General features: G+C 35.5%; 1 protein-coding gene across 5 annotated transcripts in view; it reads right to left on the minus strand.

Annotated features, from left to right (window-relative positions):
- Positions 1-17,523, minus strand: part of LOC118020124 (probable JmjC domain-containing histone demethylation protein 2C) — a 342,056-nt gene that overhangs the window by 43,720 nt on the left and 280,813 nt on the right. For 4 of the 5 annotated variants that reach the window (XM_035020072.1, XM_035020055.1, XM_035020063.1 and 1 more), the window contains 2 exons: positions 2,861-2,966; positions 657-781 (listed from right to left, as the gene is read on the minus strand). In XM_035020072.1, the coding sequence (XP_034875963.1) occupies positions 657-781; positions 2,861-2,867 (132 nt within the window). In that variant the 5' untranslated portion in view covers positions 2,868-2,966. Of the gene's footprint in view, positions 1-656; positions 782-2,860; positions 2,967-3,544; positions 4,923-17,523 lie in introns of those variants that run through there. The other variant, XM_035020092.1, reaches the window with a different exon arrangement.

The raw sequence follows: 17,523 nt of genomic DNA on the forward strand, positions 1-17,523 counted from the left end.
AAACAATATAATTTATTCAGCATTTTGGCTAAAATTCTAACCCAAAGCATTTGGATTGTTTCTAACGGGGCATTCATTCATACACCCTCCAAAATCCACTCAATTTGGAAGGTGTAATTTTTTTTTTTTTTGGTAAATAAACCACAGCTTTGAAAGATTTAAATAACAGACATTCAGACTGTTCTTTAAAACTTCATATGAAATTTGTGTCCTTAATACTCACCATAAAACTTAAAGGAGCATACCAACTATGAAACTTGATTTGATAAGACCTATCGTGGTGTGCATTAGTTTTCATTAGTGAAAAGCAATCATTTGGGAAATACTTTTATTACCGGAGACAGAAAAATGAGATTTTAAGAAAGAAAATTTTAGGTGACCTAAGGATTAAAAAAAAGGCTGATCAACTAGAGTTTGATGCTTCTATTCCAGGGACTGATTTAATCATTGTTGAAATTTGTTATCATTAATCTCCCTATGACCTAAAGTGACCTCTAATTAGCATCAGATACATTTAAACTTATTAGGAGTGTATGACTACAAAAAATACCTAGAGATGAAAATTATTTAGTGTCAACCTGTTGAACCATTATTTGGAAGGCATGGAATAGCTGAATTATTAATATTTCTCCAAAAATATTAGTTGGACTATTTACCTGATCATTCATAACGATCATGGTGCGAGTGAAGAGATCATGATGAGTAATTATGCCAGTAAACCACTGGGTGGCAGAGTCTTGTCTATATACTCTCACTCTGTATCCATTTAATGAATAAGGACCTTAAAAAAACACATACACACACACACAAGAAATAGGGGTATCTTAAATGGAGACATTTTCATTGAAGGACTACCTTTTAGGAGAAACATGAGCTTTGTGATATATGAGTAATATCCTATTCAAGTATCAGTTTTCAAAAAAATGTATTAGAAGTGATATATACATACTTTAGAGCCAGATCATTGTGAAGTTATCATTGAACACACTCTACTACACATGTATTTCCTAACTCAATCGAAATAAAGTACTTTAAGTCAGAAAAAATGTTTCTAGGATCATGAGTTAAGCACAAAATGTAAAGTTAGAGTGGTCTAGAAAGTCATAAGGTTACAAAGCTACTTAAAGGGTTTGGGGTACATAGAGGACTACTACTTGGCTGAAATGGAAAGGTAATTTGGAACTCAATATCTGAGTTTTCTAAGTTGCCAAAATTCTACAATAACTATAAATTTTAATTCTTCTGTGAGAGCTAGAAAAAGCTGCCAAAGTCTTACAACATATAGAGACTGTTAAGTGAATTATAAATACGTCACTAAAATGCTTTTTAAATAAAGAAATAGCATCTTGTACTTTTGGATTAAACTCACTTTTTAAAGGGAAGGATTAAATAATAAAAGATATGTACCTGCATATATTTAAATATGCCTATCAAAACAAAAGTCACTCCACAGAAGAGAATAATGGGAGATAAAAATTTCTTCACTTCAGGTACTAAAAATGGTATCAAATATTTGAAAGTTTAACAAGAACTGTGAGGAGCAGGGGGGAAACTGGTACACCTTGATGATAGTATTATACATGAACAATTTACAAAGTGCTTTCAAAATGTGGTAGTGCTTATTTAATCTTCTTAAATTCATATTATTTTCCCTTTTATAAAAAGTATCTTCAAAAAATTGCAAGGGAAGGAGGAAAAAAAGAGATGGGACATATCAGCCAATTAAATTGTGGACATTTTTTAGATGCCCTGATTTAAAATAAATGAATTATAATAATAAAAATCAGTCAATCCTGTTAGAAATCATTTAAGGCATTTATGAAACAAATGGAAATTTGAATCTGAGTATCCAGTATTTCATATTAAAGAACTATTAATTTTGAGGTCATAATAATGGTAATGGTGGCTTTGTTTAAAAATAGAATTTGGTGATGTCTGAAATTTGATGGAAGTAAACAGTAGTGTGGATGGGGCAGGATCATAGTTATTGGGGCAGGATCATAGTTATTGGGGCTGGAAGACAGACACATGGAAGTTCACTGAAATATTCTATTTCTGTGTATTTTTCATATTCTCTATATTAAATTTTAAAGAATGTTTAGCCTAAGAAGAATTTAATTAGATGATCTGCTGCTATAAATACCCATAACAAAAGAGCAAAAGAGCCACAGCTTAGCGATTATTAATGCTGAAATTAAATGACATGAAAGTTGAGGACTGGGATGAATATGGGTATTTTACAACAAAATTCCTTTTTAAAAGCATTCAACAAAACATCAATACTTCACATCATACTGGTTCCTAGTTTCAATTCAATTTCACAAAAAGCTTACAATATGATTCTACTGGCAGAAAAAGAAATCACTAGAAAAAACCTTACTGGTTTGAAAGTCACATGTTATAGACAAATTTATAACTTACTAAAAAAGGGAAACAAAACTAAAGCTAGTATTATGGTCACTGCTGAACTGAAATAGGCCACTTTTATCAGATATTAACAGCATTCTTCAAAGGAAATCAATTGTGGCTTTGGGCAATCCTCTACTGCAAACAATGTTTCCTTCTCCAGGAAGGACACACCTAACTGTATTCTGTAATATGGAAATTTTCCTATCAACAAAACACCTGTGTGTGGTTATAATTTCATGCCAGTCATTTAGCTCAAATTAGTTAAATAAACTGGTGAAGTTACTGACTTATACTGAAATTATGATTTTGCTATTATTTTCCCTGGACTAGGAACTCAAAATATTGAACTGGGTCTTCTATTAACATTGCATGTAACTGAACAACCAAAACCAAACATCAAACACTGCCCAGTTCCAAAAAAAACCTTAATGCATAACTTCAAAATAGTTACCTTGCATAAAAATCTCCTGAACCTTTTGTTCCTTTACCCAGACTTTCACTTCTTCCTGAAGTTGCGGGTTGTCCCTGAGAACTGGGTTTAGGCTGTCTATGTCGTCCTAGAATTACAGATTAAAAGAAAGGTTCATGTTATGCTGTCCTAACATTAATGTTACAAACTTTCCCTCCTATATTTTCTAAGGACTGAAGAAAATTCCTTCATCTAAATGTATGCAAAAACACAAATTCATAAGTTATAGTTCATTAGCAATTATATAATAACAGCATAAGAAATTAACCCATGGTTAAGAGTTGATCCTTGACAACAATGTCCTAAAGACAAAATCTGAAATTTACTAATGTGTTTTCTAACTTTAAGTGTGGCCTTAGATAAGTCACATTTTTAAGGGTTTCACGATGAGAAGCAATACAAACCAAATAGCATCAGGTCATCTAAGGTTGGTAGCAAAAGAATTGAGTTGAATATTTTAGTGACAATATATATACACATAGATGAATTCCCTCTCTTCCCATAATGCCTAAAATGTTTGAGTTTTAAACTACAGAAGTCATTATCCACTATCTTGATTTAAATGTCATAGAATTCAATTCTACTCAAACTCATCTGACCAGTAACTTCACTGCTAAGTTTTATTTTTTCAAGCCAGTGTCAAAGCATCCAGGCAATTAAAATTACATTATTGATGGTATTATCCTCATAACAGGGTGGATCTAGACACAGAAACAACCGGTTCTCTCTCCTTGGAGATGTGAATCACACAGTCACATGGTTTCCCACAATCTGTTGGTCCCCCGCTGGACTCTTTGACATTCTGTTCTCTCTCTCTCAAAGCACCTCTGCTGCTCCTGCATTTGAGATCAGCGGCAGGAGCCCTAGAGTAGAGCTGGGAAGAACAACAAAGCAGCACTGTCAATTGGCGGCCCTTATAAAAGTGGACTGGCAGATCATGGAAACCAGTGAACAGAAGGGAGCTAAATGAAGGGAATTCTATCTGGTGAATTAAAATAATGTGGCAATTTGGAAATGTCAGAAAGTGGCTGAAGAGTACAAAGAAGGACCCCTAATCATGTAGGTCATACTTTTCACTCTTCTACTCTAAATTTTAGTTTATCTAAATAAAGCTTTTCCCTCTCATCTCATCACTACTGTAAGGGACTACTACGAATTTTTACAATAATAGTGTGGTAAATACTCTGATACTTCATTTATACCTAGTGAACACCAAGAGGAAGAAATAAAGGACCTCAAAGTTATCAACTATATTCTTTGGAAAATATACAGAAATGTTGTATACTTTGCAGAAGGAAATACTGCAGTGGGAAAGTAACATACAAAAGTAGGTAAAATCTGTCATCTGGGGGGAAAATGTCCATGACGTTCTTTTTGGTAAAGAAACTTTCTAGAATCCCTTTTCTCCACACTCCTTTAATAATGAATGCACTGCACACTTAGTTAACCTCTTCATCTTAGGAATAGAAAATACAATGGAAAGTTCAGACTCTAAATAATACAAACCAGGTGTGTCTATGACAGACAAAACACAGGAAACATTCTATTTCCCAAGGAAAACCATTACAATTTCCAGATAGCTCTGACAGCTATCAAGTTCTTTCAAAATCTTTCTTTAACTTCCACACACAGATCCAAGCTTAACTACCTGAAGTCAAACAATCACTTTCCTACCCTATAGTCCTTCAAACATTTGCACTCTGGTTTTGTTTCTGTAGTTGTGAGTCTTCTCTAAACACTCACCTTTATTACAACCACTCTTCTCTTATCCTAGACATTTAACTGGCAAAAAGATGGGCACTTGTCTAGAAAACCACAAAATCATGTGGGTGTCAGTGCTAACTTATATACTAAGTTTACTATGGTCTATTGCTCTCAAGCTTTTATACTCTAGGGTGGAAGGCATTAATAAACTGCTGTTAAAGCAGCACTGACAATACTTTGTAGATAGGTACAAGTATGCTCTATAAAACCAATCTCTTGTATTGAAATATTACAGTTTAAAAGTATTAGAATTAGGGGTGCCTGGCTGCTCAGTTGGTAGAGCATGTGACACTTGATCTTGGGGTCATGAGTTCAAGCCCCATGTTGGTGTAGTTTATGTAAAAAAAAAATAAACAAACCCTATTGGGATAAAAAATATGTTCAACGTTTATTTATATATTATTCATTTAAAAAGTTAAGATAATGGACTATATAACCAAGATCATTAAACATACAAATACCTCCTCAACGATGACCCATTCATTTTCTTTCTTTTTTCTTTTTTAAAATTTTATTTCTAAGCACTCTCTACACCCAACATGGGGCTTGAACTCACAACTCTGAGATCAGGAGTTGTAGGCTCCTCCGACTGCCTTCAGCTCAGGTCATGATCCCAGGGTCCTGGGATCCAGCCCTGAGTCGGGCTCCCTGCTCAGCGTGAAGTCTGTTCCTCTTTCTCTCTCTGCCCCTCCTGCTCTCTCTCTAATAAATAAAATCTTAAAAACAAAACTGGTAACTTGAATATATTTACTGAAATGACCTTATAGAAGTTCAAGCTTCTACGTATCAATTTCCTCATCTATAAAGCAGTTACCAATATCTGCCTCTTTCCATCTTAATGAATACGTTTTCCTAGTAAGACTTTAAAAAAATAACTGAGGGCGCCTGGGTGGCTCAGTTGGTTGAGCGACTGCCTTCGGCTCAGGTCATGATCCTGGAGTCCCGGGATCGAGTCCTGCATCGGGCTCCCTGCTCGGCAGGGAGTCTGCTTCTCCCTCTCCCACTCCCCGTTTGTGTTCCCTCTCTCGCTGTGTCTTTCTCTGTCAAATAAATAAATAAAATCTTAAAAAAAAAAAAAATAACTGAAACTAGTTTTCTTAAGATATCCAATTCTGAATTATCTATGGTATTACTAAATCAATTAAAACCCAAGAAAATTATCCAAACATACTGTCTGGTTATGATAGTCACATTATTGCTGAAGTACTTCTTTATGAATAGTGCTCTGTAAGTTTAGGTATTTCCTTAAATTTTTTTTTCATTTATTTATTTATTTGAGAGAGAGAGAGAGAGCGTGCATGCAAATGGGGGGGAGGTGCATAGGGAGATGGGAGAGAGAGAATCTCAAGCAGGGTCCACACTGAGCGTGGAACCCAATGCAGGTCTGAATCCCACAACTGTGAGATCATGACCTAACAGAAATCAAGAATTGGATGCTTAACTGACTCAGCCACTCAGACGCTTCTGTAGGTATTTCTGTTGTAGTCATCATTCCCATTTTAAAGGATAAATGACCAAATCTTCTAAGAGTTGCTACCAGGTAGACAAATAAGGTGGGGTTTGTTTTTCTATTTATTGATTTGAACAATTTTGTGAAAGTGCTAAAAATCAGATACAAGGCCATAAGGCAAAGTCACAGAGAAGAGAAACTAAGGATCTATAATTAATATTATTAATACGAATATTTACTATCTTTTGGAATACAATTGATTAATAAAGAACTTCACCTGTGCCTTGAGTTTGTATGAGATTTAAAAAAATCAACCACACAATACTTCACTTTTCAGTAGCTAAAAGTTATCTACACACATAATTTTTATATTAACTGAAATAATATGTATTTCTTCAATTTCCCCACAACAAATCACCCAGTGAAGCAATAGCACCCTCTGTGAATCTCCTCTTCTCCATAAATTCTATCCAATGTATTATTCTGCGAATTATAACTTCCAGCAAATGATTAATGGGAAAAAAATCAGGTAAGCAAGATCTGCTTTACTAGAAGCTTATACAGAAAACACGGAAAAGTTTTAAACAATGCCTTAAGTGAGGTTTTGGAATACCTTTATTGTTCACTTGTATGCTGTTCACCTTTTAAAAAGATAGAAGTTAACTCTAATTGAACGTTAGTGGGGCACCTTAATGTATATAACAACAGCTAACATTAGTGCGCATGTTTACTATGGCAGATACCATGCTAGATGCTTTCATATAATCAATTTCTTTAACATTTTTCTGAGGCCTAAATTACTATGCCCTCTTTACATGTTATACACAGAGAGGTCCATGGCTATATAGTCAGAATGTGATGGAAAGACCTAGCATTTGAACCTAGTTTTATAATTCTAAAGAGCTCAGGCTCCTTTCACCTACTCTTTCTCCCCTGAATTGGTACAATGAAAAGGAATGAATTAGACTGTTTATTGTAACTGCCTTTCAAAATTTGATACATTTCTTCACATTATATGTAAGAAGTAAAGGGCAGTAAAAGAAATAAAAGACTTTATCTTATTTAGTCAGAATGGGTCAAAAGTGAAGAACTGAACATCAGGAGGAAGTTATATTGCTGTAACCCCCCTCACATTAGTTATGTGAGATTCCATAGGTAGCAACCATCTAACACTCATCTGACAGGGGTCACTTAGGATGTTAAACTCATGCAATCTTACAATCAGAAAGCATCAAAGAGAATATAATCTCTTTGGCAATGTGACTTCGTCGTGAGCTACAAATTCTCAAATGCTGTATTTCTAGATAAACACTGCCCTAAATTACTATTTGAGATAATAAAAAAAAAAAACCATGATTTTTTTTATGTATAAAGAAGAATATGATGGAATCTTTAAAAAAAAAAGCATTTCTCAAAATATAAAAATTAAAATCAGGTTAGAATTTGTATTCTGATAGTAGGACTACTATACTAACCTTATTTTTTAAGTGGTTCTCTACTTCATTCCAGATCAAAGGAAAAAATAACAATTACAATAGTATAAAAAAGTAAGATTATGGCACTAAGATATTCAGATATGTCTGACTAGGTTTAATGATAGGAATATTATGACAGTGTTCATAATATATGTAACAAATTTTCTAAGATAATAAGGGAATGATCTGTCTTACCATGACAAAGTACTTCTTACTGGTTCAACAAATATTTTATGTCACATAAACTCTGGATGTAACTACTGACAGAACAGCCCACAGAGGCTTGAATTAGAGAATAATATACCAGCTGTTAGTTTCTATCTAGGTGACTGAGCTGATTGGCTTAATAGCTGTCAGAGATTTGCTTTAAAATCCTAACTGGTATCTAGGATAGTACTTTTTTTTTTTTTTTAAGATTTTATTTACTTATTTGACAGAGAGAGAGAGATAGTGAGAGAGGGAACACAAACAGGGGGAGTGGGAGAGGGAGAAGCAGGCTTCCCGCCAAGCAGGGAGCCCGATGAGGGGCTCGATACCAGGAACCTGGGATCATGACCTGAGCCGAAGGCAGACGCTTAACGACTGAGCCACCCAGGCGCCCCTAGGATAGTACTTTTTTTTAAAGATTTGATTTGTTTATGAGAGAGAGAGCATGAGCGGGAGGAGGAGCAGAAGGAGAAGCAGACTCCTTGTGGGGTTCAATCCCAGAACTCTGGGATCAAGACCTGAGCAGAAGGCAGATGCTTAACGACTGAGCCACCCAGGTGCCCCCAAGGATAGCACTTTTCATTTTAGAATACAAGAAGTATCTCAAAACCGGCTTTCTCTCCGTTTGGACAATTTCTGATACACAATGACCTAATACCTGCTTTTAAACTGATATTGATATGTGGCTTAGTAATGGACTGATTTTTCTCCCTGCAATAAAATCCTTGACCTTTGTGATGACCTCTTAAATCCCATCATATTACATAAATTTCCCCATAAAAAATCACATTTGACTGTATTTTATTAAGAGTTATTCATAAAAGTAACTACCTATATCTTGAATGTCAAGTTAGGTAATTAAACATGCATTGCCACGCCATTTTCCCACAGTCATAATTTAAATTCATGCTTCAACAAAACTACAAATGATTGCTTGTCCTTAGATCCCTGAGGTACTAGCTAACAGTTAAAAACGTGAATGTTAAGTCCATATAGGTCAAGAGTGACACCCACTGCTATCATAGCAGTTCTTGTATAACTTATAAAAGAATCCACTTTGTTGGTAAGGATTTACTGGAACAGGAAACCTACTTAGTCTGAGAGCTACTACAAAGATCTTCAAATAGCAGTTGTCTAAACCATCTGCAGTTTAATTAAATCTACCAATGAGAGCTTCCATATATTTTCATTATTTAAACCAAGGATTGGCAAAAAAATTTGCCAACTTTTCCTATAAAGGGCCAGAGAGTAAGTAAGTTAGGCTTTGAAGGTCATACTGTCTCTACTCCAAGTACTCAATTCTGAATTGTAGTACCAAAAGCTGCCAAGAATACCATAAACAATACATAAACGAACCAGCATGGCTGTGTTCCAATAACTTTATTTACTGGCATTCTATGAAGCCTGAATTTCACAGAATATTCAGGTGTCATGACATATTATTCTTCTTGAACTGTTTTCCTGTTTAAAAATGCAAAAGGCCTAAATGTTTTACCAGCAAAATGAAAAAAAAAAAAAAAGTAAAAGGCCTTACAGAAACAGGAGGCAGGCTTGTGGTGGTAGACTGCCTACCCATGATTTAAAATAAAAAAATAAATTACTGGTACAAAGCAAGATTAGAAACTTCTAATCAAGGCAATGCAACTTGATGGCAAATTGACTACAAACTCTATTTCTATAAATGGCTGCATTTTATATACACACATGTATATGTACATACATATACAGACACACATATATACACATACACACATATATGTTATGAATATATATATTCATGAGCACAGGAAAATAATTCAATGACCAAATCCTTTCATTAATAATTAAAGAAAAAATATACTATTTTTAAATAGTATATTAACTATATTAAATTAATAGTATAAATTTAACTAAATTTATATTAAATTAATAGTATATTAAAATAAACTATTTTTTAAGACTTCCACAAATAAATGAGCTTCCCTGATATATTCCTGTACTATGGTTTTAATTTTTTTATTTTTATTTATTCATGAGAGACACAGAGAGAGAGAGAGGCAGAGGGAGAGAAGCAGGCTCCCAAGGAGCAGGGAGCCGGATGTGGGACTCAATCCCAGGACTCTGGGATCATGACCTGAGCCGAAGGCAGACGCCTAACCATCTGACCCACCCAGGCGCCCTCCTGTACTATGTTTAGCTTTCCAAATATAATAATGTATCAGGTTTTGAAGCAGAAAAATCACCCACTTTGAAAGATAAGGTTTATTCTCTTAGGTCAATGAGGATGATACTCATCAAATATAAAGATTGATACCATCCACATCGAAAAATGAGAATTTCCCTAAAGATAGTGTTCCAACATTAATCCTATGCTTCACTGGGTATTATATAAGACTGATGAATTACAGACCTGTACCCCTGAAACAAATAATACATTATATGTCAACTAAAAAAAAGAGTGTATGTCTTATAGGTAGCATTAAAAAAAAAAAGATTTGGAAGAAAAAAAAATCTGATGCTGTAAATGTGAATTCTGTTTGTGTCCACACCAAGTAAAAGATCAGTGTGGTTTGTATATTCCTGTGAAATAATAAATTGTGACAGATGTTAAAATACAATTTCTACTGAAATATGAAGGTAGAGAAGAAAATTACTAAGGAGATTTCTGATTTTACTTCCAGGCAAAGAACAGAGATGGATTTTCTTTATATTTTGTTTATGTGCATATTTCCTGAAAAAAGTACTGGAATGAGAATAAAATTTTGTTTTAATTTAAAAAAAGATCCTATGCTTCATATGTCTGATTTATTAAGAATTTTTAAATTTCTCTACATATATATTAAGATATTTAAAATTTTTACATAATTAAAGTCAATAGGTAATTAAGTCCTGGGTGTACATGTTTTCATAATTCCTGGTTGGTTTTGGTTAATTCAGAAGCCTAGAATCGAGACTATGATTTAAACCAAAAAAATAAATAAATAAATAAAAGAATTTCTATCTTTCAAAAACAAAATTATAAAGATTCGAATGGCAGAAAGAGAAAATGGGCTAACATTTTCTATTATCCATACTATTCTTGCCTCATTTGTATAATCAAGGAAATACTGTGATACATGCTCATTCTGGCTAAATTATTTATGTTCTGAAACCATGTAAGAAAAATCTAATTTCTTTTTTTTTTTTTTAAGATTTTATTTATTTGACAGAGAGAGAGATAGCGAGAGCAGGAACACAAGCAGGGGGAGTTGGGGGGGGGAGAAGGAGACTCCCTGCCAGGCAGGGAGCCTGACGTGGGACTCGATCCCAGGACCCTGGGATCATGACCTGAGCCGAAGACAGATGCTTAACGACTGAGCCACCCAGGTGCCCGAAAAATATAATTTCTAATAATTTCTTAATAGAAATGATATAATCAATACAATGAAATTCTGTTTTCAATTCATACTATTAATTGGTAAATAGTTCTGGAAATGGGATTGATGTTCAGAAATTTTAAATGACATTTAGGTGCATTTTTTATTGGCTAAAAAATGATTCTGTTGGATAAGGGAAAATAGCGAACTCCAACATTTCAATATTTTATAATTTTTAAATATACATTTTTAAGCAATATTCTCAGCAGTAGTTTTATTTTTACTTAGAACCAAAAACAGAAAAAATAAAGTGATGAATGTTCTTTATCCTACATTGATCCAAACAAACCAATTTCAGTCAACAGCTTAAAGAAAATTAGAACTGTTTTGGTATATTATGTTTTTTTCTCTAAAAATAACTTTTCTGGGGCACCTGGGTGGCTCAGTCCTGGGATAGAGCCCCATGTGGGGCTCCCTGCTCAGCGGGAGCCTGCTTTTCCCTTTCCCTCCACCTGCTCGTGCTCTCTCTCTTTCAAATAAACAAAATCTTTTTAAAAAAATTTAAAAATAACTTTTCTGTAAGTATTTTTATCAGACATTGTGGCCTAAAGATAACTGATGACTTTAAGTCATTTAAGACAATATCCAGCAGGTCAATGGGCAAGTTATTTTGTCTATGCAGAGGCGCATGGGTGGCTCAGTCGGTTAAGCATCTGCCTTCGGCTCAGGTCATGATCCCAGGGTCCTGGGATCGAGACCTACATCAGGCTCTCTGCTTGATAGGCAACCTGCTTCTCCCTCTCTACCGCTTGTGCTCTCTCTCTCTCTCAAATAAATAAAATCTTAAAAAGAAAAAAAAAGTTTACGCATAAAATGAAAACACCACCGTAGTTTTCTTCCACACTTTCATGTTTTCAATACCATCCATTCTCATAGCATCATCATATAATCCTAAGAACTTAACAAAATAACAAATTATCTAATATCCAGAAGGTTCGGCTTTACAAACAGTATAGGATCCTAGAACTGAATGTTTTATCCTTTCCATGAAATGAAAAATGTAAATACAATTGAAACACTGAGTTATATTCACAATGGTTGTTTACAGGATCATAAACATACAAGGGAAGCATTTTTAAAATCTCTGGTTAGAAGTTAAGATTGAAAACGGAGTGTTTTCTGGGGCGCCTGGGTGGCTCAGTTGTTAAGTGTCTGCCTTCGGCTCAGGTCATGATCCTAGGGTCCTGGGATCGAGCTCCGCGTAGGGCTCCCTGATCATTGGGGAGCCTGCTTCTGTCCCTACCCCCTGCTCATGCTCTTTCTCTCTCTCTCTCTTAAATAATAAATAAATGAATGGATAAAATCTTTAAAAAAAAATAAAAATAAAAATGCAAGCTTTAGAAGCAATGACCTGTTGCAAATAGTTTGGGTGGCCTTAAGAAATTCTTGCCAAGGGCGCCTGGGTGGCTCAGTTGGTTAAGCGACTGCCTTCGGCTCAGGTCATGATCCTGGAGTCCCGGGATCGAGTCCCGCATCAGGCTCTCTGCTCAGCAGGGAGTCTGCTTCTCTCTCTGACCCTCCCTCCCCGCTCTCATAGCTCTCTCTATCTCATTCTCCCTCTCAAATAAATAAATAAAATCTTAAAAAAAAAAAAAAAAATTCTTGCCAAACACAATAAAGGCATTGACTGGTTGTAGAAATCCGTGAGCAAGCCTGAGGTCAGCAGTGAATCCAGAGTGGTGACTATTTTATGAATTACAAGCACATAAAACAAAAAATAGAATCTTTCTTCTACTTTAAGGCTTAGTTTTAACTGTTTCTTCTAAAGTTTTTTGCCATAGTCTTAACAATCTTCTTGTCGATACATTACAATATATATTATAATATATATTAAAATAAATCACCCTTCTAGAATGCCCCCTTTTTAAAGCTGTCCTGATTAAAATAACCTACCAATCTTTCTAAATCGTTTTACATGCATGCCTCATTTTTACTGTGCTTTAGAAATTGAAGATTTGTGGCAGCTCTGCCTCGACTAAATCTATACTGATGCCATTTCTCCAACAGCATTTGCTCACTTCATGTCTTTGTATTACATTTTGGTAATTCTTGTGTATTTCTAAATTTTTCATTATTATTATATTTGTTACGGTGATCTGTGATCAGTGATCTCTGATGTTACTATTTTAACTGTTTTATGGCACCACAACCACACCCATGTAAGACAGCAAATGCAACTGATAAATGTGTGTGTTCTGACTTTTTCTAACAACCAGCCGCTCCCAGTCTCTTTTCCTTCTCCTCTGGCTTCCCTATTCCCTAAAACACAACAGTACTGAAATCAGGCCAATTAACAACCCTACCATGGTTTCTAAGGGTTCAAGTGAAAAGATGTCACTTGTCTCTCACTTCAAATCCAAAGCTAGAAATGATTAAGCTTAGTGAGGAATGTATGCCAAAAACTGAGACAGGCTGAAAGGTAAGGCCTCTTATGCCAAACAGTTAGCCAAGCTGTGGATGGAAAGGAAAAGTTCTTGAAGGAAATTCAAAGTGCTACTCCAGTGAACACATGAATGATAAAAAGCAAAATGGTCTTATTACTGATACGGAACAAATTTAAGTGGTCTGGATAGAAGATCAAACCAGCCACAGCATTCCCTTAAGCCAAAGCCTAATCCAAGGGTAGGGCCCTAACTCTCTTCAATTCCATGAAGGCCTAGAGAGGTGAGAAATCTGAAGAAAAGTCTGAAGCTAGCAGAGGTTGGTAAATAAGCTTTAAGGGAAAAAGCCATCTCTATAACATAGAAGTGCAAGGTGAAACAACAAGTCTGATATAGAAGCTGCAGCAAGTTATCTAGAAGATCTAGCTTAGATAATTAATGACGGTGGCTACAATCAACAACAGATCTTCAATGTAGGTGAAACAGCCTTCTATTGGAGATGCCATCTAGAACTTTCATAGCTAGAGAGAAGTTGATGCCTGACTTCAAAGGTTCCAAGAACAGGCTGATGCTCTTGTTAAGGGCTAATGCAGCTGGTGACTTTAAATTACATTAATGTAGTTTTCATGCCTGCTAATACAACATCTATTCTGCAACCCATAGATCAAGCAGTCATTTTGATTTTCAAGTCTCATTATTTAAGAAATACATCTTGTGAGGCACCTGGGTGGCTCAGTCGTTAAGCGTCTGCCTTCAGCTCAGGTCATGATCCCAGGACCCTGGAATCAAGCCCCGCATCGGGCTCCCTGCTCAGCGGGGAGCCTGCTTCTCCCTCTCCCACTCCCCCTGCTTGTGTTCCCTCTCTGTGTCTCTGTCAAATAAAATCTTTAAAAAAAAAAAAGAAGAAATACATCCTGTAAGGCTATAGCTGCCATAGATAGTAATTCCTCTGATGAATCTGGACAAAGTAAATAGAAAACCTTCTGGAAAGGATTCACCATGCTAGATATCATTAAGAACGTTCATGATTTATGACAAGAGGCCAAAATATCAATATTCACAGGAATTCAAAAGTTGATTCTAACCCTCATGGATGACTTTCAGGGATTCAAGATTTCAGTGGAGGAATAACTGCAGATGTAGTGGAAATAGCAAGAGAATTAGAAGTGCAGCTTGGGGGCGCCTGGGTGGCTCAGTTGGTTAAGCAACAGCCTTCGGCTCAGGTCGTGATCCTGGAGTCCCGGGATCGAGTCCCGCGTCAGGCTCCCTGCTCAGCGGGGAGTCTGCTTCTCCCTCTGACCCTCCTCCCTCTCATGCTCTCTGTCTCTCATTCTCTCTCTCGCAAATAAATAAAATCTTAAAAAAAAAAAAAAAAAAAAGAAGTGGAGCTTGAAGATCTGACCGAATTGCTGCAATTCATGATAAAACTTGAAAGGATGAGGATATTGCTTCTTATGGATGAACAAAGAAAGTGATTTCCTGAGATGGAATCTACTCCTGGTGAAGATGCTCTGAAGCCTGTTGACAACAAAGATTTATAATATTACACCAACTCAGCTGATAAAGCAGCAGCAGGGTTTACTCCAACTGAGAGGACTGACTCCAATTTTGAAAGTTTCATTGTGGGTAAAATAGTATCCAACAGCATTCCATGCTACAGAGAAATTAGTCATGAAACAAAGTCAGGCAATATGGCAAAAGTCACTGTTGTCTTATTTTAAGAAATTGCCACAGCCACCCAACTTTCAACAACTACCACTGGGCTCAGTTGGCAGCCATCAAATTTGAGGAAGGCTTTCCACCAACAAAAAGATTACATATGGGTGAAAGCAAACATGATGGCTAGCATTTTTTTTTTTAAATATTTTATTTATTTATATGAGAGAGAGAGAGAATGAGAGAGAGAGCACAAGAGGAGGGAGGGTCAGAGGGAGAAGCAGACTCCGGGCTGAGCAGGGAGCCCGATGTGGGACTGGATCCTGGGACTCCAGGATCATGACCTGAGCCGAAGGCAGTCGCTTTACCAACTGAGCCACCCAGGTGTCCCAACGGCTAGCATTTTTTTAGCAATAAAGTATTTTTTAATTAAGTTACGTATACTGACATTTTTTAAGACATAATGCTATTACACACTTACTAGACTACAGTATAGTGTAAACATAACTTTTATATGCACTGGGAAACCATAAAAATCATATGACTCACTTTATTGCAATATTCAGTTTACTGCAGTGGTCTGGAACTGAACCTGCAGGATCTCCTATGTATGCCTATATTTACCATATCTCTTGGCTCCTAGTTTTAGAAAAGCAATTTTATTGAGTGAATGTTAAAAAAAATAATAATACAACAACTGTATGTGGCTCTTTGCAATGATAACATAATTTACCTTTACCTATAAAACCCTGAAAGTAGCCTGATTCCAGAGTTTTAAACCAAGAAAGGGGTGGGTGCGGGGGGAGAAGAATCATCCTCAAAAATCTACCTTGATGCTTTTTGCTACTGTAAGCAACCAATCATTATAGATCAATCCAAATATTTTAGGAATCTCCCCTTGAAACTTCCATTTGGTACTATCTGCCATTATATGCTTCTTTAATAACTAAAAAGGAAATGGTAAAATTAATTTAAGAGGAGTATATACTGTGAGAAATTAGAAAACAGTGAGAAGATTCTAAATTTTTAAAGTCAAGATTTTTTAATTTCATGTATAGTTATAAGTTCTATGTTTCTCTAATCTTCATGATTGCCCAAATTTGTAACAACTGAAATATGATAATGTGAAACAACATTTCAATATTTTCATTATATATACCTTCATCATTAAATGAATTTCAAAGTTCATTTTGTTTACTTAAAAAATATTTCCTCTGTTTAAATATCTGGCAATTCATAATTCTGAGAAATTCAAATGTTACTGTAAATGTCATTTAAAGTGAGAAAGGTTCTAACTACAGTGATGTCTACTTCCACTGAACATTTTAAGTAATTTCCTTCATTAGCTAATTTTGACATATTCTGATTCGCAAAAGTGACTCTGGCCTGAAGACTTTCACCAAAAATTATCAATACAAAAGAAAAAACAAACCCCAAACTGTACATTTAATAGAATCCCAACTCAGAAAAGATTGCCATAGTTTTAGTTAACTCATTATAGTTAAAAATGTGTCCAGTTTATCTGTATAAACTAAAATATACTGAACAGCATTACTGTTTTTCCTTTGAAAAAAAATTTATTAATTTTTTTCTTTAGTAAACTCTACACCCAATGTGGGGCTCAAACTCACGACCCCAAGAACAAGAACTGCATGCTTTACTGACAGAGCCAGCCAGGCACCCCGAGCATTACTGTTTTTCAAACTCTTCACAGCATAATGATAACTTATGTTATTTATCAAATATATCTCTCTGGGTGTAAGAATATAATCATTTTCACTGAAAAAAACTGCTTATAACATCAGTACTATCAAAATAGACTAAATAAGGGGTGCCTGGGTGGCTTAGTTGGTTGGGCGTCTGCTTTCAGCTCAAGTCGTGATCTCGGGGTCCTGGGATTGAGCCCCACATCAAGCTCCCTGCTCAGTGGCGAGTCTGCTTCTCCCTCTTCCTCTGTGATCTCTCTCACTCTCACTCTCTCTCAAATAAAAATCTTAAAAAAGAAATAAACTACATAAAATAGAATCAAGCTTTAGACTTCATGTCTAATCAAAGGACAAATCTCAAATCACAATAAATACAACGGAAACAAAATTCACGACAATGAAAGTATTGTAACATAATTTTTTATCATTATTGGTCTAAATTTATATATATACTGGAATTAAAATATTTCCCCAAAGAAAACCTAGGTAAATGGATACAGCTTTAAAAATACTGTATATCTTGGGGCGCCTGGGTGGCTCAGTCAGTTGAGCATCTGACTCTTGGTTTCAGGTTGTGATCCCAGGGTCTTGAGAATGAGCCTAGCATCCAG

This window comes from Mirounga leonina, unplaced genomic scaffold (assembly GCF_011800145.1).
Source record: "Mirounga leonina isolate KUSES-001 unplaced genomic scaffold, KU_Mleo_1.0 Mir_109, whole genome shotgun sequence".
Lineage (NCBI taxonomy): Eukaryota > Metazoa > Chordata > Mammalia > Carnivora > Phocidae > Mirounga > Mirounga leonina.